We start from the raw sequence: 18,308 nt of genomic DNA, 5'->3' as shown, positions 1-18,308 counted from the left end.
CATATCGGTATGAAATGATGAAGGTGCTTGGTATGAGTGACAACAGAGTCATCTAGAACCCCTTCATAATGCTCGTTGAGTCTAACGAATGTTCGATATCCCGACTTTAAGATCGCAACGCAAGAGTAGAGGTATCGAAAAAAATGTGATTTGATTTCAAAAATATGATACCAAGGTACCGGAGTACCTTTTGCTACCGAGTATAATGAACTCCAGGGGTATTAGACATAAAAGAGAGCATTGGCTTTTGTCCAAGATACGATTGACGATGGTTTACATGGTCGGAATGGTATGCTTGGAATCATCCTCTTGCTGCGCAAACGATTGCTTGAACGCCGCGAGTCCTATCACGCACGTGGCTGTTAGTTGTCATTCAGAAAGTCGGAATGAGGCGTATGCTTACCAGCCAGAATGCCGCAAACCATGAAGAGGAAAGAAATAATAGACCAGATAACGCCCCAGCACTGCGAAGAGCCTCCATATCGCTTCGCGAACACGCTCGCATCAGAGCTGTTTACCTTTCGAAGAATAAGATCGTCGCAGATGTCCCAGACGCTATATAGAGACGACATGACGCCAATAAAGAGCTACCAGACAAGTTTAGTTATCATCCGAAACATCAGCCGGGGAAATACATACCACAACAAACCTAAGCGGCTCGGCATGGTCAATGAACCAACAACCCACCAACAATCCCACGGCCGCCAAAATCGTCACAATAGTAAGCCAATCCTTCCGCGCCCACCACAGGATAAGTAAAAAGCAGACACCAAGCACAATACTCGCGATCTTGCTCGCCACAATATCAAACCCGCAGAAAATGAGCAGCGCGCCAATGAACGAAGATCCAAGATAGCCGGCTGGCAGCGTGACAGCGCTGATGCCGCCGCGCATGTGCGTCACGCCGCCTTCGTGCGGATCGAGCGAGATGGACTCGACCCTCCCGCCGGTGCAGCAGGCGGTGATTGCGTGGCCGAATTCGTGGAAGGCGATGACGAGCATCTGATAACGAGGTTTAGAAAGAAATAGTCGAGGAAATCAGAGAAACGTTACCTTGAAAGGCCATAAGACCCATCGGATATAGGGAATGTTCCATAAAAGAGCAATAACGACGACGTAAACGGCTATTATTCCTAGCGTCACGCCTTGGGTGTGGTTGACGCCGAGGCCACGACGGGCGATGGCAGGGCTGGCGGCGATGACTGCGCGGCTAGCGAGGGCGGCAGCATTCATCATTTTGAGGTCGTGGGGAGCCATGGCGGAGTTATTGGATGTTGTTTACTGAAGATGTAGGTGTCGCATCGACGGAAAATGTTGGGTAGTTGATGTTTTTTGGCCCTGAAACCGCGTGGAACGCGTGGATGAAGAGCTGACGTGGGTGTGGAATGCTTGCGTGGCGCAGCTGGAGCATCTATTTTTAGTATCATCTACCTATCTCACGTGTTTGAAAAAGCCGAAATTCTCGGCGCTGTCGTGCCTTTCATGTTCTTGTATTTTAGTCTCTGGCGGTACGGTCATAGCTACAGTTGTGCCTTTGACTTCGTAGAGAAATTCTCCATGACCTTCCATCATTGCAATTCAAAGAGCCACACATCCCAACTAGGAAATCGCTGGCTCGCTAAGTGCTCAAAAACCTCCTTGCAGTCAAATTCAGGTCTGAAAAGGAGAGGATTTCACGTTAGTCCGCCTTCTCATCTCGATCCGGCGTTGATCCAAACATTTGCAACAGGCTTCGTTCGTAGCTTTTCTGATGCCGAAGACGATTCTTCTCCTTCTTTATCTGTTGCTTCTGCTTCTTCACTATCGTCTTGGCCTTGTCGAACAGTGCCTTCTTTCCCCGCGAGGTGCCCGTGAACCTCTGCGAGAACTCAGCAAAGAGACTGTCCTTGTCCATACTTCCCTCATTTTTTTGCAGCCACTCCGTAATGAACTGTTCCTCCTCTCTCGCGTACGGAATGACCTTTCGTCCGGACTTCTCCGGGGCATAATGATTCATATAGTAGCCCTTGTTGCGCCACTCATTCAACTGTGACACTTGAGTCGGGTCAGACCAGTCCATTGTAGCCTCTGCAGGCCAGCGAACTTCATTGCAGTCTTGGTCGTGGTATACGTACTTCGTAGGGTCCGGTTGATAGAGTACCGCAGGACTCTTATCAACAACAATGACGCCTTCTGGAGTATTAATCTCAAGATACAGTGAGAGATCCGATTCCTGCGCTGGTGAAGCTCTGCTGGATGCCGGGTTCTCGTAGGCAACGCTACTTCCATATGTGACGGATGGAGTCTCCTCAACATTGTGATGTGATTTCTCGCAGGGTGATGAGAGATTCGAGCCCTGTGTCGGTTGAGATCCGCTGGCTGTAGCGTACTCATTGACAACGCTAGCTCCATGTGCGACCGATGGACTCTCCTCAACATTTGGAACCGATTTCTTGCCGGGTGGTGAGAGCCCTTTGAGAAGAAGCTTCATCGGTCTGCAGCTCTCCTCCTGTTCCGGAGTCCACGGTAGATGACACCAACGCCGTCCAGCGCCTTCAAATCTCAGCTGCTGGCTTGCATCATAGTTTTCATCCACGACCCGCTCGCCCGTGCCGTCGACTCGCATCATCTGACGATGGTAGCCATAGTAGTAGTCTTTCGATTCCACGCGTAGGCTTCCGCTAGAGTGGACGACCAGCACTTCCGATTTGCCAAGAACCTGGAACTTCTTCGGCAGATTACGCAAGTAGTCTGGATGAAGGAGGTATCTGCCACTGCCGCGAGCATATGGCTCTGGGTAAAGCGGGTGGATCTTTGCGTTTTGAAGAGGACCTGCCTATCGTTAGCATTACCGCTTGCCATCACATCAGCGCGATTCGATGGCAACTCACTCAGAGACTGTTCTAAGCCTAACTTCAGAAGCTCGATATGCTGTGGGCCCAGGAAGTCTCCCGGAACATCTTGCAGAAGACAATAATTTTTCCATTGATCCCAGTTTCTAATATGGAGTGGGTGAGGGTCAGACTCCTTCCTAGGACGCCGCGTCATTATTCCTAGCTTGACGCTCCCATGAATGAACTCAGAGACCACATCAGGCGGCGATTGAAGGGTCCAGAACTTGCCGGGAAAAGGTTGCGGGAACCAAGAAGGGCGCCAGTGCAGGGTGGTGTTATCTGGGAAAGAAATCAAGACGAGGAGATCGTGCTGGATCAGCTTGAGCTGAGGATTCGCTTCGACATCCTCCTGAGTAAGATAGCCTGGCATGTAGAGTTCGCAAGACTCATCTGGTATATCAGATTCAGCATGAGGTTTCGTTTCCATAGGTAGTGGAGACATGGTGTCTGCGCGGACGGAATCGATATCCATACTGTCTGGGGATTCCTGCCAAGACATATTGAATGCCCCCCGGGTCGTGACCTCTTTAGTATTGTGAAGCGAATCGAGTTCTAGAATATCAGTGGGAAAGTCTGCCAAGGAGTGACATGGACGGGTTGTGACAGCATTCGGTTTGATGTTCGGAGCTCGGTTTGATGTAGGGTTTGCGACACGTCTTTATGACTTTGTGAAGCTATGCTTGGTTGCTAGATCTGGTGAAAGTTCTGGCAGTTAGGTGGTTCTTCCGTGCCGGAGTAGTGGGTCCAGTGAATGTCAGCTGTCTCAGCCCTGTTTGCAAGTGGTGATGAGACACGATTTCTGAAAGACGTGAAGCAGTTTGGAAATCAACGTGACCTGTGCATGGGATTTACCAACCCCGAACACTGCGACTGTCTCATGCCAGAATGACGACAAGCACAAGGAAGAAGCAAGCTGGTACAGCAACGACGTCAACGATAGTTGCAATACTCGTAGGTAAGAAGCTGCGCCGTTAGTAGTGACAGGTTAACTCAGAGAAGTGCACCGTCAGCCATATAGGGCATATTAGTACGCTTTGGCGTTCACGCATCGCCTTGTGCCAGCTCTGCATTCGTCTCGCGCTGCGAGATGGAAAGGACGAGGTTCTGAGATTGGAGATGGGTTGAGTACCGGACACACAAGCCCGAAACCCGTTAGCGTTCTATGTCCTATGGTCAAAGCGTTCCCAGCCTTGTCTCTCCCTCATCGGACCGACACCTAAATTCTAGCCACTTTGTCAGCTTGTATCTAATCACCTTCCAAGACGGCCAACGAGGGAAAGAGTTCATGTCAGTTTAGATCCTTTCACGTTCAATATGCTCACGTATTAGAGAGCGCAGACAGCATTCATCCAAGCTTATCTCCGACCTCCTGGTAAGGGAGCTGCCAAGATGATCCTACGAGCAAAGGAAGACCTCGGTCCTAGCCCCTAGAAGGACCTCTTTTCGTCCGGTATTTAACTCCTACGCCTTCGCCCTCTCGTCTCAAGAAATCCACGGCGCCCATTCCCATCAATTGCGCGCTCAAACCCAGACCAAACAACATGAACTACTCCATCTACGGCATCCCAGCCTACTGGGTGCTGTCGCTCTTTCCACACGTATATGCTGTGCGTAGACCTTAAAATTGCATCTATTTGGGCCCCCTGACTCATCGCCTTCTAGCAACGAATCATCAAGAACGCCAGCAATGGTCATTGGGACAATCGCAATCCCAGGGGAGTCGACCTACTGACGCAGTACAAGAGATCAGTGCCTGCAGCAGCCTTTGCGAAGTTTGAAAGAGCGAGAGCTACCCATAATAACGGTATGGAAAATATGGCCTTATTCATTGGAGCGGTGGTCGTGGGCAATATGGCGAAGCTAGAATCAAGCAAGGCCTCTGGAAAGGAGAGTATGTTCTCTTTAATATCGTATTTATAGGCACTCTCAACACCGTCGTTGGAAGCTTCCCCGCCCTCCGCGTGGTCTACACGGCGCTGTACATCACCATCACGAACAAAAAGTACAGCCTAGCTAGAAGTACCGTCTGGGCTATCAGCACTTTGCTGCTTTTCTATCCAATCGTTAAAGCAGCAAATATGCTAGTTTACCAAACAGACTCTGCATAGAGCTGTTGTAGATACTGTATTGGTGCATTTGTAGATATCTTGTTCAATCTAAGCTCTTTCTGATCCCCAATTTCCTCAAACGATTGTGTAAAACACTACGTGATGTTGATGCCTTAGGCCTCGAGCTGAGTACTCACGAGTATTTCTCTTGACTTAGTTAGAGGCCTCAATACCTCGCACTATATCCTCAAACTCGACCCTGAATTGAAGCAGCAGCTTCCACCGCTCTGGGACCGCTTCGATCCCATCTCTTGCACCTAGCAGACCTCCGGCAATGGCGCCATTAGTATCAGTGTCTTTTCCTACTCGCAAGACATCCACGAGGACATCCTCCAAGGTCCTTTGGTCAAGGATAGCCGCGATAGCCAACGTCAACGACTCCAGCACATAGCCTCCAGCTTTCCCAGGTAGCTCCGGTCCCGGTCCGTTCTCCACAATTGTTGCCACTGAAATCGTCTTGCCTTGTTTCACAGCTAATTCGACGGGTTTGCAATCCAAGCCTTCCACCTCCTTCATAGCTCTCAATCCAATCTCAATAGCTTCGACAGCGTTCACACCATCTACCAGAGCCGCGGCAATCTCGTTGTACACCGCGCAAGCCACCGTGCATCTCCGATCATCATGCGTTACAGCACTAATCTCAATACTCTCCCTCACCCTTTCCTCCCTGCTCTTCCCAAAGAGTCCCGTGGGCAGACACCTCATCAAACTTCCATTCCCAGCCTGATCTGGGCCCGCGCCCGCCTTTCGCGGGTCTCGCGTCTGCTGATACTTCGCCAGCCCAACTTGCGTCGCACCACCAATATCCACAGGCTGTGACCCTGGCTTACGCCCAGGCCACGAGGTGCCCGTCGACCACGCAACCATGTAGTCGGCTGCGCAGCGCACAACATCGAACGTGACGCTGCCATCTTTCTTGACGAGATACGCCGGCCGAACTCTGAGCTCTGCGACCGCGGAGCCGTTGAAATCCTTTTCTCCTGCAGCTGCACGCTGGTCTTTCTCTTGGGCGCGCTCAAAGTCTACACGGTCGCGGTATGCGAGGAGTACGGCGCGCGTCATGTCGGTGTCGTCGGTGGCATGGCCGGCAGACCATCGGAATGCGCCTCCGCCCACGATGTCGCGGAGGCCGGTGGGGTATTTGGCGCGGATTGAGGACCAGGTCCTGAATTCGAGGGTTGCACCTAGGGAATCGCCCGAGTGGAGGCCTAGGAGGGCGCCTAGGATGCGGGATTGGCGGGAGGAGGTTATTGGTGGATCCATTGGGAGGCCTGCGACACTGTAAGGAACGGACATGGTGTGGTGTTGTCTAAGAATCAAATTCTTGAGGAGAGTCTTCTTGTGGATGTGGGACTAGAAAACGTGGAGTGAATGGATGAATAACGAGAGCTCAGGACTGAAGTGAAATCTCCACAAGTTTAAAGGACACGAAGTGACGCAAAAAGAACAGTCGCCCTACCGTAAGATTATGAAACTGGGAATGAGGCATGAGACATAGACTTCGTGAAGTCTGTAAGTTCTTGAATGGCACTCGCAGCCATATATTTAAGAAGCACATATTTTGCACAGCCACCACCATAGCCACATTAACTCCCCAAACGCTGATTACCCATTTGCCTAATGCAATCTTTTTCTGGGGCCAATTCGTTGGAGCGAGACAGCTGTCAAACTAGGCTTCAATCCACCGCCGCAGAACAACGAAGGATAGTAGTAGTACCTTTGTAGCGCTTCGAAGAGAACAGGGCGTCAGCGTCATGTGAGAAGTGTGAATAAGGGTCTATGAGTTGAAGGAAAGAAACATTAAAAAGATCGTAATTAATTTTAGAGTACTTTTAGCCTACTATAGGCCCACGGTATTGTGTCCGAGTTGTATTTCAGTAGATCGTGACCTTGACGACACTTTCGGTCTAGCGTGAAACTACCTAGATACAGCATGTTGGTCTCCAATCATCCAACCTCATCCTTCGCGCACCTTCAGCATCTCTCTTCTCATCATGATCACGCTACACACTGCCGACGCTCGTTAACGCGCTCATGCGCCGTGTTTACCTACCCTCGCAGCGTTTCGCCGTCACTTCGACAGTATGCCGAAGCCACGCGAAGCCCTCATCGGACCCAAACTGGTGCTCACCGACCCTGCATGCACCCTTCACCCGGTAAACCTTATACGCAGCATAGCGGGTGCTTTGACCGCGTGGCTCGGCATTTCGAGAATCCTACGGGCGTGAATGGGGCTGTAGAGAGAATTCCAGGGTCACGCACTCGAACCCCGGCTAGCCAAACGAAACATTAATCTAATTGATCACAAGTAAGACCATGACTGTTATTTCCGCTCAACGCGGCCCTTTTATGTATCTCGGAGTTCCTATCGATGTAACATCCAGAGATTGCAAGTTCCCCCGGGACTAAACACCTACTATCTCGGATGCAGACTTGGCGCCTTTATAGCCTTTCCTTCTCAGACGGTCCTCTCTTGTCCCATCTAACAGGTATTTACGCAAGCAGGAAAGTCTCAAAACGGTCAGAGCACAATGAAAAGGAATAGCGAAACGTCCAGCTACTCCATGCATGTCGAAAGTAGGAGAGCGGCGTTATATTCGACTAGTGTTCCAATGGGTCCAATCGGAGTACTATGTCCTGATCGCAACATCATCAATACTCCAGGCCCTCTAGCTAAATCCTTCTCCCGACAAGGTTCCCACAAAAGTGAACTTATTCTTCAATCATTTCCAACTCCTGCTGATCCGATGGCTCGTTACTTTCCCACCGTCGAGCAACTCATTGTCCAACGCACCCTCAGTGACATTCCTAAAGGGGAACTACTCCCGCTCTTCCCTGGTTTCCCCTAATCTCCTTCGTCTCAGACAAGGCCTTCCCCGCAAGACACTTGGAACATCTCCGCTTAGCCAGCCATTCTTCAGGCGTATGGTGGATGTCATCGGTTCTGTCCATCGCAGAGTGACATTTCTAGCAGCTTCACATGGGCTGAGTTGAACGTATCACCTGCCTAGTCTTGCATTAATGGCGCGTAAAAAGTCAGTGCCTACTACTATAAAGCTAGCATCAGCGTAGCTCTCAATAGTGCTGTACGACGCTCATTCCTGTTCTCGATCATTTGAAACTAGTCATGTCTTTAACGTACCTCCCCCTCTTCATCACGCTCCTTAGGGGTGCATCAGCTTTGCCTGCTACAAGCTACTCGTTGATAGACACGTACGATTACACGAACTGGCTCAGCAAGTTCAGTGTCCAGAGTGTACTTCATCCTCCATCTGCACATCTCAACTAAAACTAACTCTTTCAAGATCTCAGACCCAACTCGTACGCAGATTTATCACTTGTCTATCTGTCATTAGCTTATACAAAGCCTCCAGATGGCTATGTAAACTATGTCACTCAAGCTCAAGCCCAATCGGAAGGATTGCTCAAGACCGTCGGCAACCAAGTCTACATTGGCGTTGACAGCACGAGCCATCTCGACCCTAATGGTGTCGGTCGCGACAGCGTAAGGCTGCAGAGCAACCCATCCTACAATCACGCTTTGGTCATTGCAGATATCGCCCATATCCCAGGCAGTGATTGCGGGGCTTGGCCAGCTTTGTAAGTACACTCATATCCGATATAAAAGAACGAGAGCCTGAATATGATCAGTTGGATGGTCGGCCCAAATTGGCCGAATGAAGGGGAAATTGACATCGTAGAAGTTCGTATTACTCTTCTACCCTAATCCCTTTCCCACAGTCCAGGCCTGATTCAAACCAGGGCGTCAACCTCAACACCTACGATCAAGTCACGCTGCACACCTCCTCTGGCTGCGTCCCATCCGTCGGCTCTGGCGGTATGTCCGGCACGTCAACCGGGAACGCAGACTGCGGCGCCAGCGGCGGCTACACAGGCTGTGGCGTTGTCAGCGGTTCTGCTACGAGCTACGGCACCGCCTTCAACGCAAACGGCGGTGGTGTTTACGCCACCCTCTGGACCAGCTCGGGCATCGAAGTTTGGTACTTCCCCGAGAACAGTGTTCCTGGTGACATCAAGAGCGGCACACCGAATCCTGCGGGCTGGGGCCAGCCTATTGCGAACTATGCGGGCTGCAATTTCGATGCGCATTTCCAGAATATGAATATTGTGAGTTTTGGCCTTGCAAACTGTTGGGTAGTAGGCTAATGCAGGTAGATCTTCGATATCACCTTCTGCGGCGACTGGGCGGGGTCCGTCTGGAGCTCCTCGTCGTGCGCGTCTATCAATCCGAGCTGCCCGGCATATGTGGCGAGTGAACCACAATCGTTTGCCGATCAGTACTGGCTTGTAAACTCTGTCAAGGTCTACAGTGTCTCGTAGGGTGATCGAGGACTCCTTGAGGATAACTTTCCTTGTATATATTTCAGCTTGGCCGAGGCCGTGTCCATACTCCACGTCTTCTCTTCATGTTCATATTTCTCTTCACGTCCATACTATTGTTCGATTGATGGTAACTTCATTCTACGCTGGGAATTGTAAAGGGATATCGCGGTCGCTACAGTGTATATAGTCCGTCCAGTGCCATCTTCTACCTCAAACCCAACCACGCAAACCGCTATCTCTCAATACCACCTAAAATCAGCAAGCCACCTCTCCCTCATCCCCCCTCTTCCACCCAACCCCAACCCAAGCCCTCATCCCCACCCTAACCCCTCCATCAACCTCCTCAAACGTCCGCAGCCCCTTCATCTCCTCCTTAAGCACCACCTTCGCCTTGCCCAACTCCTCCTCATCGAACCCCGTAAAAAACATCCCCTTCGCCATAAACATATTCTCGACCAGCTTATCTAGAGTTGCCGCACTCGTATACGTCGGCACAGACTTGATCTCAACATTCTTCCCAAACCCCCCTTCCTCCAGCTGGCGCAGCAGCCACGAGCCGGTAAGGTACTCCGGCTCCAGCGCCATTGCATTCTGGGGGACCGCGGTGGGGCGGATGCGGTGGGCGGTTGAAGTGAAGGCGGCGGGCCAGACGCGGTCTGTTGGTACTATCAGCATTCATCCTTTCCTACTATCCCAGGCTGGAAATAATGGTGAGAAGGGATGGATGAACACACCCGCCCACGTCGACACCACCACCACGCCCTCTTTCTTAACCACCCGAAACATCTCCCTCGCCGCTTTGATCCCGCTCTCCTGATCCCCCGGCACCGGCAGCGCGAGATTCGCAAACACGTGCGTGAAACTCTCGTCGTCCAATCCTTCTAAGTTCCTGACATCCAGCATGGCGGTCTCGACACCGCTCCACCCATTCTGCTGGATCTGCGCATCGACTTCGTCGAGCATGGCGGGCGCGAGGTCCGCTGCCATGACTCTTGCGGCCGGATGGCGGGACTTGAGGAGGGAGGTTACGACGCCAGGCCCGCATGCGTTGTCGAGGACGTAGGACGCGGGCGTGATGGGCGGGAGGGAGGGAAAGGAGAGCATGGTGTTGGCGAGGTGGATGGTGCAGCCGCCTGTCATGCGAAGGTAGGCTGAGGCGAAGGTGGCGGTGGAGGGTGGTGTCATTCTGGTGATGGGTAGAAATTGGGTTAGGATGGAGAGGAGGCGTGGTGTGGTGGTGGGCATGAGTTTGAAGGGGAGATTTGAGATGATGATTTGAGGTGGGACGTTTGGGGTTTATATAAGAAGGTTGGTTGGAAATTGATGGGTAGAGATTTCGGAGGCTTTTGGGATATGCGCCAAGCGCTGATTCGTGAGTTGGTGATATTGAGAGCTGGTTGTTTACTACTGCGATGGAAAGGCTCTCGATTGAGCGAATTTGCTAAATCTCATTCCCTTCAAGAGATATCGTGTGTACGTTTGCTGCCTACGGAACCTTTGAGCAGAGGCCAATTTCTGGAAAGAGATATACATTTCTGGAACTGAAAAGTCTCCGGAAGCATGTAGACGGGTATTGGCCACGCTGTAGGATCGATACCAATCGGCCTTGCTGAGTCATAAACGAAGCAAATAATCGAAATAGATATTGAAGGGTCACCGTCGGTTCAGTGACTGTCTGGCCTGGTAATACCAGGTCCCGGAGACATAAGAAAGTCGCCGGAATACGCTAGTACGGGATAGGAAACCTTAATCAGTAAAATCGAACAAGAAGTGTTGGCTCAATCCTTTTGCCGTCGAGACAACTCAAGGGTAGTAGTGCCATAGATTCCCTGGGCCTCTTCACAGCGAATCGAAAAATCATGAAGCGGTCTCTCAGTTGGTAATGCGAAGATCATATCTTTCCAAATATGTCCGCCAGCGTGAATCTGCTCGCGCTTGGCCACCGCTATAACTTCGATCTCTGCATCAAGCTCCAAGGCTTCGTCCATTTCTGGAATCCGCGGGATTCTGAGCATCCTAATGCTGTCCAGATTCTCAACATCCTCCACAGCGATGGGTACCGGATGAATCAGGCGTAGCGTTCGAAGCTTCCCCGACATGAGCAGAGTGACTAGCTGGCGAACGGCAGGCCAGAAATACGCTCGGCTCTGCAAGTCCCAGAGCCTAGTCTGTGGAGTCTTATCGTTGCTGTGTTTATACGGTTGCCTATGGAGCTGAGGGTCGAAGAAAGAGACATCGAACGGTAGTTCCACAGTGATAGAGTCAACATGCATGCGATTGACGATGAACTCGAATAGGTCATTCCACCCCTGTTGCTGCAATCTATCGTCTTCGGCGAGGATCGTATACATGAACATCCAGACGTCGAACTGCAGATGTCGTATCCTTATGAGCGAAGTCGGAGGTAACGTCGGGAGTATCTCAAGCATCTCGCGCGGATGAAGAGCGTTGTCTAAGAAATGAAAGGATCTTTCGTTATAGACTAGCTCTAGGGCTTCCATAGAAACTTGATGATTGGTGAACAGTATTGGGAGACGGTCCCTCAACTCCGCGAGACCCCTTGCACGCCTCTGCCAATACTCCCTTTCGGACTTGTCGGTCGGTTCGCCGCTGGAAGCTCTGTCGTCTTGTACAATTATATACGGGACTACGCATGGCTTGTTCAAAGCTAAGCGCTCAGGAATGACGGCTCGGTAGATCTCGTCTCGCAGCTCCCTAGGCAGCTCGAGAAACGGAATCGTTTGGGGACGGAGCGGGCCAGCAGATTCCCAGTAGAGCTGCTGCTTCTCCAAGCGGATCTCTTTAAATTGACGCCTCTGCTCTTGCCGGAGCATATGTGCGGGGGAGTAAGGGTATCGAACCATTGCGAAGGCCTCTTCTTTTGACAGGTCTAAGCCCATGGCGTGGTAATCCTGTATCGTGTCTGTTTGAGCGTCTGAAATAATAAATCAGCAGGCGGGGACGATTAACTACGTTGGATGGCCCTCGACGCAGTAGTTGATTGTGAAGAAGACACGTACCGCCATGTTGGACAGCAACCTTGTCCACGTGAGCCAGGCCGAACTGCACTGCCACATCGAGGAATTGTCTTGAAACAATGAAGGTTTGACATAAAAGGCACTTTATGTACCTATGTAGACCATAACTGAATTCAGTGTGGAGTCCAGTAATATATGTACTGTACTTGTGAGCATGCAAGATGGGAGGTCCATTCCCACGTAATCTACCGTGCCACAAGCATCAAAGTGCCGTACTCACATCTTGTGCTCTGGAGGAACATTAAGCATCGCAAGGAATCGTTTAGTCTCAAAACTCTATTGGAGCCGAAGGCGATAGCGCGAGCGAGATTTTCGATGGGTGCCAGACACAAAGTGAAGGAATGAACGAGGAATCAGTGCGCAAAGTTAAGCATCAGCATTTGCACGGATTCATGGCCGGTCAATTCAATATTAAAGCATTCAGTTCATTAAATCGTGACCTGCTTTTCCCAAAACCATTCATGATATAACAGGTACTCCGCAGTAAATACCGTCCCCTAGTACCCTTGTAGGCCAAAAAAGTACGGGTATAACAAAAAGATCCTGTATACAAATCAACGCCTTGCTACCTATCCCAAAAAAAGTCGCACTTCGTTTCTATTAGTACGGCGGTGGGGGTCGCGAGAACGACTCTGGGTTGTAAGGCCGATAGTTTTGTTTCTGGTCTGCGGGATACTGGCTGTTTCGGTCTTGGCCCTCAAGCTTCTTCAGGGCATCCCGTGATCCATCATGCTCTTCGCGGGTTTCTGCCATGGCCGGCAGCTCCGCGGCGAAGCCTTTCTGCTCCATTCCGGGCGATCGCATGCTGCCATGGTCGGATGCGTAGGACGTAGGGCGGGAGCTGATGGAACTGTGATGGTCAGACGCAGCGACAGACCATCGGCCGTCGTTCGAGTTCGGCGAGTTACTAGCAGCTTCCGAGGCATGCGAGTATCTATCGGGAGCTTGTAGATGCGCAGAATCTTGTGGTGCGTGATAGTAGTCGCCAGGGAGTTCCATGACGACATTTTGGTATGTCTGCGGCACCCCTTGATAATGAGGAGCCATTTGCTGTGGAGCAAAGGCCGGTGAGCCAGGAGGCTGGTATCCACCACCGGTTTGAGGTCTGTAGCGATTCGTTGGCGAGCGCGGGAGGACGTACTGCTGTCCCGGAGACATGGGCATCGCAGACGTGAGCTGTGGGGACATGGGCGTGGGCATAGTGCTAGTACGGTCTGCGGGATTGAGCGTCCTCAACTTTCCATCCTCCATCATTGCGTGCAGCACTCCCGCATCCAGCAATTCGGCCTTCTTGATAAGTCTGTCAACAAGGATCTTGGAAGCTGCCTTTGTTTCTTTCTTCACGAACGAGACCATGGTGAAGTTGCACTTGATCTCGATGTCCTCGCGCAGATACAGGCCCTCGGGCGGGGCTCCGATGCCCATCTCGCGCTGCTCGGGGGGCTCGCCGGGCTGATTGCCGCATATCTGCCATTTATTGCGCAGGTCCACGCCGGCTGGCGCATAGATATGTGTTTGCAGCCCCCAAGGCATGTCATGGAAACAGCCATTGAAGTTGATCTTGCCGGACCCTAGCTTGCCGGTGCCAGGCACGTACTGGATGCGCTGGGTGATGTCGTACCAAGTGGAGTAGAACTCGTCGGCGGGAGCCTCACGGGGCGCTTTCGTGGGCTTGTAGTCGATAACTAGCGGGTTGAGCTGGATGACTTCGCCATGGCTGTGGAGGATGTCGATGGCAAGCTGGCGGGGTATGTAGGACGGGATGGGGGTGATGTTGATGTAGTTGATCTTCTTGCGCATCATCTTGGCGGCCTAATGCAGATATGCGCGTTTGCTATGAGAGGGGTTGTGGTGGTTGCTGTCGGGGGTGCGAGAGGGCTCGAGGAAGTTGTTCCGAGCGGGGAGGGACGAGATTTGGGGCTGACGCCTGTGACCGGCCCTACTCATATGTAGGGAGGCAGTGTGATATTGGCGCAGCATTCCTCAGCAAGCTTAAAATGGCCGGCCCAACGCCTCCGTCAGCACCCACAGGGGGCCTGCATCCAATGTGCAGTTGTTTCGCACTCAGCCACGTCATGTTGCGACTGCTGATGGTGGAAGCGCCCGACTCTTCTTACAGGCCAAATGTTTCCCACGCCCAGGCCTCTTAAATCTCCTGCGTCCTGCCCAAAGCACACGTCTCATTTCTTTGGCGCCGTATTCCTCGGAAGCGCAATTGATGCTTCCTGGCCTTCTGCTTTGGCTATTGCTACAGCCTCATTTTCTGTCGTTCGCCCAGAACAGTTCTCTATCAACAGTTTGCTTAGCCCAATATGCCCCCACCCGCTGTCCACTTGCGGTTCTTGGATGATGCTGTCTCCAATACGCTACCGGGTCCCTAACTTTCCGGTCGGGATTCTCGCGCGCTAGACATTCACTCCACGTGACATGCCGCCGGGCAGATCTATTTCGGAATTGTGAGCATCCTTTCATTCGGTTCCGGCCAGATAGATCGCATTCCTCGAAGAAACCTCCCTCAATCTATCATCACCGCTCTATTGAATCGAAGTTACTCGATATATTGGAGAGTCGATATGCCACGTGATTATTCACGTATCGGGTTTGGAACTTCGTGTCCCATCTTTCATCTCAGTTCGAACTTGCACTCTTCGACTCACGGATCACAGTGCGGCGGGCTAACTATAGACTTATTGACCTCTACAAATTACATCACCCCCGGTCGACTCTGTGAGTTGATGCAGTGAATTTAAGGACCACCTAGCGTGTCTAGGGTATGTATAGTCATAAACACAGTCCAGGTTCCCAATAGCTAGCCCGATGCTTATGACGCGGGGCTTCAGATGCCGTCGATTTTGCTCTCATTAAGTCGCTCGCCTTCTGGATCTTGAAAGGAAGATGTTCATTCGTTACAATACGGGGCATCAGTATACGGGGGGAGAAGAACGATATTGGCGGAAAGAATGATCATCTCCTCTTCACAACACTCGATTGTAATGGATGTCAGCTAAGTACGAAGTGGACTAGCATTACATTCAGGGAAGATTCGGAGTTTAGAATGCCGAGAAACCCTTCGTCGTTATGCTTTACATCGACTAGTAAGTAGCTACTGTTTCAGTCCGGAGCCAAATCCATTGCTAAAAATGCTCTTGTTGAGCGCGCTCCTCGGAGTTCCTTTTGTTTCCTCCTCTGCATTTCGACTGAGATTTCGTCTCAAGATACTTGGACCATGAAGCGAGCGAGGAGATTCGGCCATTCCTTCACATCCATGCATCATATATCTGTGTACGCTATTTCGCCACGGCTTATGATGCCTCCAACGCACTGACTTGAGTCTGGAAAGACGTGTCACATCTATTCTGTGGACGCTGATCCACCGCTACTTCATGTGACCTAGCAGATTTAATGATTGTTCAAAATGATAGTTAGACTTCCATACAGACTTCGTTATGAGAGCACATAGAGCATGAGCGAAAGAGTCGAGAAACGCAGTTGCAAGCTTTGGCGAGCCAGCAAGCAGGTATCGCTTATCAATGGCACAGTTCTGTTGTGATTTTATGACGCAACTTAAGATACGACAGCCTTTCACGATACGGCGAGCTGATCACGTGGATAGATTTGGTCGAGTCCCGAGCCACTTCGTCACCGCTTCACTTCACTCCTCAACTCACTCGGGCCGGGCGGCTACACTTTAGTTGCCTTTCGCAACCTATAGCCTGTCGCCTTTCTCTCTCTCTCTCTCTCTCTCTCTTTACAATTAGTTTTAAACATCTGGGACCCTGGATCTGCTAAGACGCTCCCTTAGACAGTTCAGTCTGTTAAGCAGGAGCGAAAGATTCAAAGCAACCCACGCGCCTCCCATTTGCGACAGGCAGCCATGCAGAAAAAATCCTCTGCCTGGACATCCCCAGCTGTATTCAGATTCGTCCAGCCCTTCGATACGGCTCCGGAGATTAACTGGATCTCACATCCAATCACGCTTCCCGTCGCACCTCCGAAGATACCCAAAGACCTAAGGCATGTAGAGCAGCACAAACTTATATCGTTCTACGATGTGTTGAAGAGAAACTTGATCATGATACTTCCGGCTTTGGATGTTCATCCTTGGTTTGCAAGAATCATAACGAATGAGCTGCGCTTTTCTCATTCGTATGATTCCTGACAACTGATCCTCGACGACTGGTCCTTGAATAGAAAAATGGCTTCGGAACTGGAAACTGCGTGGAACTGGGCTGCTATGAAATGCACTCAACACTTTGGTGGATATCCAATCGAGATTATCGTTCCAGTGGGTACATCGGACCTAAATCACCAATTCGAACCTCATGAAGAAGACGAAAACAAATATGGGTCTGATCAAAGGAGCATTCCGTCCTCGAGAGCTCTTAACGATGTCGATGAAATAGTTGTCTACAAGACTCAGCATTCGGAATCGTCAACGTCTAAATCTACCCCTGTGTCTCAGCTGTCTCATGAAACGCGAGTAAAAACGTACTCAACACCATCACAAAATCAACCCGTCGACTGGTTGCTTCTTTGTTCCGACGAATACACGCGCAAATCGGGCGAAGCTTACATGAGCTCCGTCACACTTTGCAACAGCGAGCACCGAATCAACAGAAAAGAAAAACGGGACACAAAATGGTACCAGAAAGTTGTGAATGAGATCTGGAATTGTCGCATGTCTGGAACGAAGACAGCTTGGAGTTTTCAATTCAAGCCTACAAAGGAAATACCTAAATTGCTTTCGAAGTTGGCACGTGAGGCAAGGGTATCGGTGCAGTTACTGGAGATGCTGATCCCGGCGTCTGAGAGGTTTGGAAATGGACTTACTGTCTGCCTTTACAAGATCGTGCTACCAACAACGCTACTGTCATAAGAAGCAAACCTCTGGAAAGATATGAAAGCGGAGTCAGACGTGTCCGTGGAGATCCTCAAAAATGGTTGTATGGATACACGCAACGATGCTCCAGGTATGGCACTGAATGCCCCTTCAGATGCTACCAGTATCATGCATTACGGAAAATGCTCTACCCATACCTACTACCCCCAGGAGACCTGTTTGTTGGAGACTATCCGCGACCTGAAGAACGTCCGGATCCCAAACCAGTGAGACGTACATTTTACGGTTACCCAATTCAGAAGCTCCCGTGGCCTGCAAGCATCACGACTACGTACTACGTTCGGGGCAACAAATTCAAGCTGAACGACATGCATCTTGGAATCTCCAGTGTCACTAGAATGACGTATAGCGAAGTATCGGCCGTACTCTACGCCCGGAAGATTCACTTTCACGGCAGCATTCAGAGTGCTTTAGCCTTTCTCCACGACTGTGCCCACCATCTGGGCGACCTCAAGAAGATCAGTCTCCGACTCTTCCCTGATCTAGAAACATACGCCCAGCAACCCGCTCCAGCACCGGAAGGTACTTGGACACCACCAACTCCGATGAATCTCTGGCGCAAGTTTTTGAACGTCATGATCCATAACTGTCCGGGCATCGAGAAAGTGGAGCTTTTCGTCGATAAGACTATATGGAATGTTGCTCCTTGGAAAAAAGGCATCTCTACCGTTATGGAACGCCCTGACGATAAGCCCTTGGTGATTGACTTTGGCTGCGCGGAGGACAACGGTCCGCGGAAGAGCTACCTCCAGCACGTCGCCCGCTTCCACAACGGGTGCAAGTTCACTTTAACCATCGACGAGCCAGAAGGATATTGTCAAATCTCTCCAGAGATGCGGGTCAAGTACCGAAAGGCCTTAGAAGAGTGCACGGAGCAGGAAATGGCGGACCGTCCGCGCTTCGATACCAAGTGTCGCTGCAGTTGTATGCAGGATAATCTGAAGCACCTGGTGCTGGACTGGTCCTGCATCCTTCGATGGGAATAGATTCTCGGCTGTTCGATTCGCCTTGAACCTGGAACAGAGGATATTACCGAAGGAGAAGA

At 51.0% G+C, this 18,308-nt stretch overlaps 10 protein-coding genes across 10 annotated transcripts; 4 read left to right on the top strand and 6 right to left on the bottom strand.

The window, feature by feature from the left end:
- Window positions 1-273: 273 nt before the first annotated feature.
- Window positions 274-1,236, bottom strand: BDZ99DRAFT_484170 (uncharacterized protein; the record flags this gene model as incomplete). Its single annotated transcript, XM_033722625.1, has 4 exons — window positions 274-344; window positions 404-587; window positions 640-1,002; window positions 1,054-1,236. The coding sequence occupies 4 exons, from the start codon at window positions 1,234-1,236 to the stop codon at window positions 274-276; spliced, it is 801 nt and encodes a 266-aa protein (XP_033584197.1).
- A 1,237-nt stretch (window positions 1,237-2,473) lies between these two features.
- BDZ99DRAFT_363759 (uncharacterized protein) lies at window positions 2,474-3,243 on the bottom strand (the record flags this gene model as incomplete). Its single annotated transcript, XM_033714717.1, has 2 exons — window positions 2,474-2,811; window positions 2,871-3,243. Coding segments are annotated over 2 exons (711 nt in total), but the record flags the coding sequence as incomplete, so codon positions are not given.
- Window positions 3,244-4,414: 1,171 nt separating this feature from the next.
- Window positions 4,415-4,981, top strand: BDZ99DRAFT_513475 (uncharacterized protein; the record flags this gene model as incomplete). The annotated part of the gene is made up of 3 exons (XM_033724714.1): window positions 4,415-4,480; window positions 4,536-4,764; window positions 4,794-4,981. 3 exons carry the CDS (start codon window positions 4,415-4,417, stop codon window positions 4,979-4,981), a joined length of 483 nt encoding a protein of 160 aa, XP_033584195.1.
- Window positions 4,901-6,539, bottom strand: BDZ99DRAFT_456981 (ADP-ribosylglycohydrolase). Its single transcript, XM_033718585.1, has 2 exons — window positions 6,441-6,539; window positions 4,901-6,252 (listed from the first exon to the last, which is right to left on the bottom strand). The coding sequence occupies exon 2, from the start codon at window positions 6,242-6,244 to the stop codon at window positions 5,135-5,137; it is 1,110 nt and encodes a 369-aa protein (XP_033584194.1). The 5' UTR covers window positions 6,245-6,252; window positions 6,441-6,539; the 3' UTR covers window positions 4,901-5,134.
- A 1,488-nt stretch (window positions 6,540-8,027) lies between these two features.
- BDZ99DRAFT_431150 (mixed-linked glucanase precursor) lies at window positions 8,028-9,576 on the top strand. Its single transcript, XM_033717274.1, has 6 exons — window positions 8,028-8,237; window positions 8,287-8,302; window positions 8,356-8,581; window positions 8,633-8,684; window positions 8,744-9,109; window positions 9,158-9,576. Exons 1-6 carry the CDS (start codon window positions 8,109-8,111, stop codon window positions 9,320-9,322), a joined length of 954 nt encoding a protein of 317 aa, XP_033584193.1. The 5' UTR covers window positions 8,028-8,108; the 3' UTR covers window positions 9,323-9,576.
- A 4-nt stretch (window positions 9,577-9,580) lies between these two features.
- On the bottom strand, window positions 9,581-10,836 carry BDZ99DRAFT_529534 (S-adenosyl-L-methionine-dependent methyltransferase; the record flags this gene model as incomplete). Its single annotated transcript, XM_033726408.1, has 2 exons — window positions 10,060-10,836; window positions 9,581-9,981 (listed from the first exon to the last, which is right to left on the bottom strand). Exons 1-2 carry the CDS (start codon window positions 10,568-10,570, stop codon window positions 9,581-9,583), a joined length of 912 nt encoding a protein of 303 aa, XP_033584192.1. The 5' UTR covers window positions 10,571-10,836.
- A 267-nt stretch (window positions 10,837-11,103) lies between these two features.
- BDZ99DRAFT_470261 (uncharacterized protein) lies at window positions 11,104-12,351 on the bottom strand (the record flags this gene model as incomplete). The annotated part of the gene is made up of 2 exons (XM_033721620.1): window positions 11,104-12,237; window positions 12,346-12,351. 2 exons carry the CDS (start codon window positions 12,349-12,351, stop codon window positions 11,104-11,106), a joined length of 1,140 nt encoding a protein of 379 aa, XP_033584191.1.
- Window positions 12,352-12,802: 451 nt separating this feature from the next.
- Window positions 12,803-14,281, bottom strand: BDZ99DRAFT_456979 (uncharacterized protein). The gene has a single exon (XM_033718584.1). The coding sequence runs from the start codon at window positions 14,164-14,166 to the stop codon at window positions 12,964-12,966; it is 1,203 nt and encodes a 400-aa protein (XP_033584190.1). The 5' UTR covers window positions 14,167-14,281; the 3' UTR covers window positions 12,803-12,963.
- Window positions 14,282-16,558: 2,277 nt separating this feature from the next.
- On the top strand, window positions 16,559-17,239 carry BDZ99DRAFT_513469 (uncharacterized protein; the record flags this gene model as incomplete). The annotated part of the gene is made up of 1 exon (XM_033724713.1): window positions 16,559-17,239. One exon carries the CDS (start codon window positions 16,559-16,561, stop codon window positions 17,237-17,239), a length of 681 nt encoding a protein of 226 aa, XP_033584189.1.
- A 146-nt stretch (window positions 17,240-17,385) lies between these two features.
- BDZ99DRAFT_513468 (uncharacterized protein) lies at window positions 17,386-18,249 on the top strand (the record flags this gene model as incomplete). Its single annotated transcript, XM_033724712.1, has 1 exon — window positions 17,386-18,249. One exon carries the CDS (start codon window positions 17,386-17,388, stop codon window positions 18,247-18,249), a length of 864 nt encoding a protein of 287 aa, XP_033584188.1.
- Window positions 18,250-18,308: the final 59 nt, after the last annotated feature.

This window comes from Mytilinidion resinicola, assembly GCF_010093595.1.
Source record: "Mytilinidion resinicola strain CBS 304.34 unplaced genomic scaffold BDZ99scaffold_1, whole genome shotgun sequence".
NCBI classification, from domain to species: Eukaryota; Fungi; Ascomycota; class Dothideomycetes; order Mytilinidiales; family Mytilinidiaceae; genus Mytilinidion; species Mytilinidion resinicola.
Note: the sequence above shows the minus strand (reverse complement) of the source record. Positions and strands in the feature narration are given on the sequence as shown.

Excerpts from the sequence above, each read along its gene's own strand:
- BDZ99DRAFT_456981 (XM_033718585.1), bottom strand. The coding sequence starts at position 6,244 with ATGGATCCACCAATAACCTCCTCCCGCCAATCCCGCATCCTAGGCGCC.
- BDZ99DRAFT_431150 (XM_033717274.1), top strand. The coding sequence starts at position 8,109 with ATGTCTTTAACGTACCTCCCCCTCTTCATCACGCTCCTTAGGGGTGCA. Across the intron at positions 8,685-8,743 it reads GGGAAATTGACATCGTAGAA|GGCGTCAACCTCAACACCTA; the intron begins GTTCGTATTACT and ends GATTCAAACCAG. Across the intron at positions 9,110-9,157 it reads ATTTCCAGAATATGAATATT|ATCTTCGATATCACCTTCTG; the intron begins GTGAGTTTTGGC and ends TAATGCAGGTAG.
- BDZ99DRAFT_456979 (XM_033718584.1), bottom strand. The coding sequence starts at position 14,166 with ATGATGCGCAAGAAGATCAACTACATCAACATCACCCCCATCCCGTCC.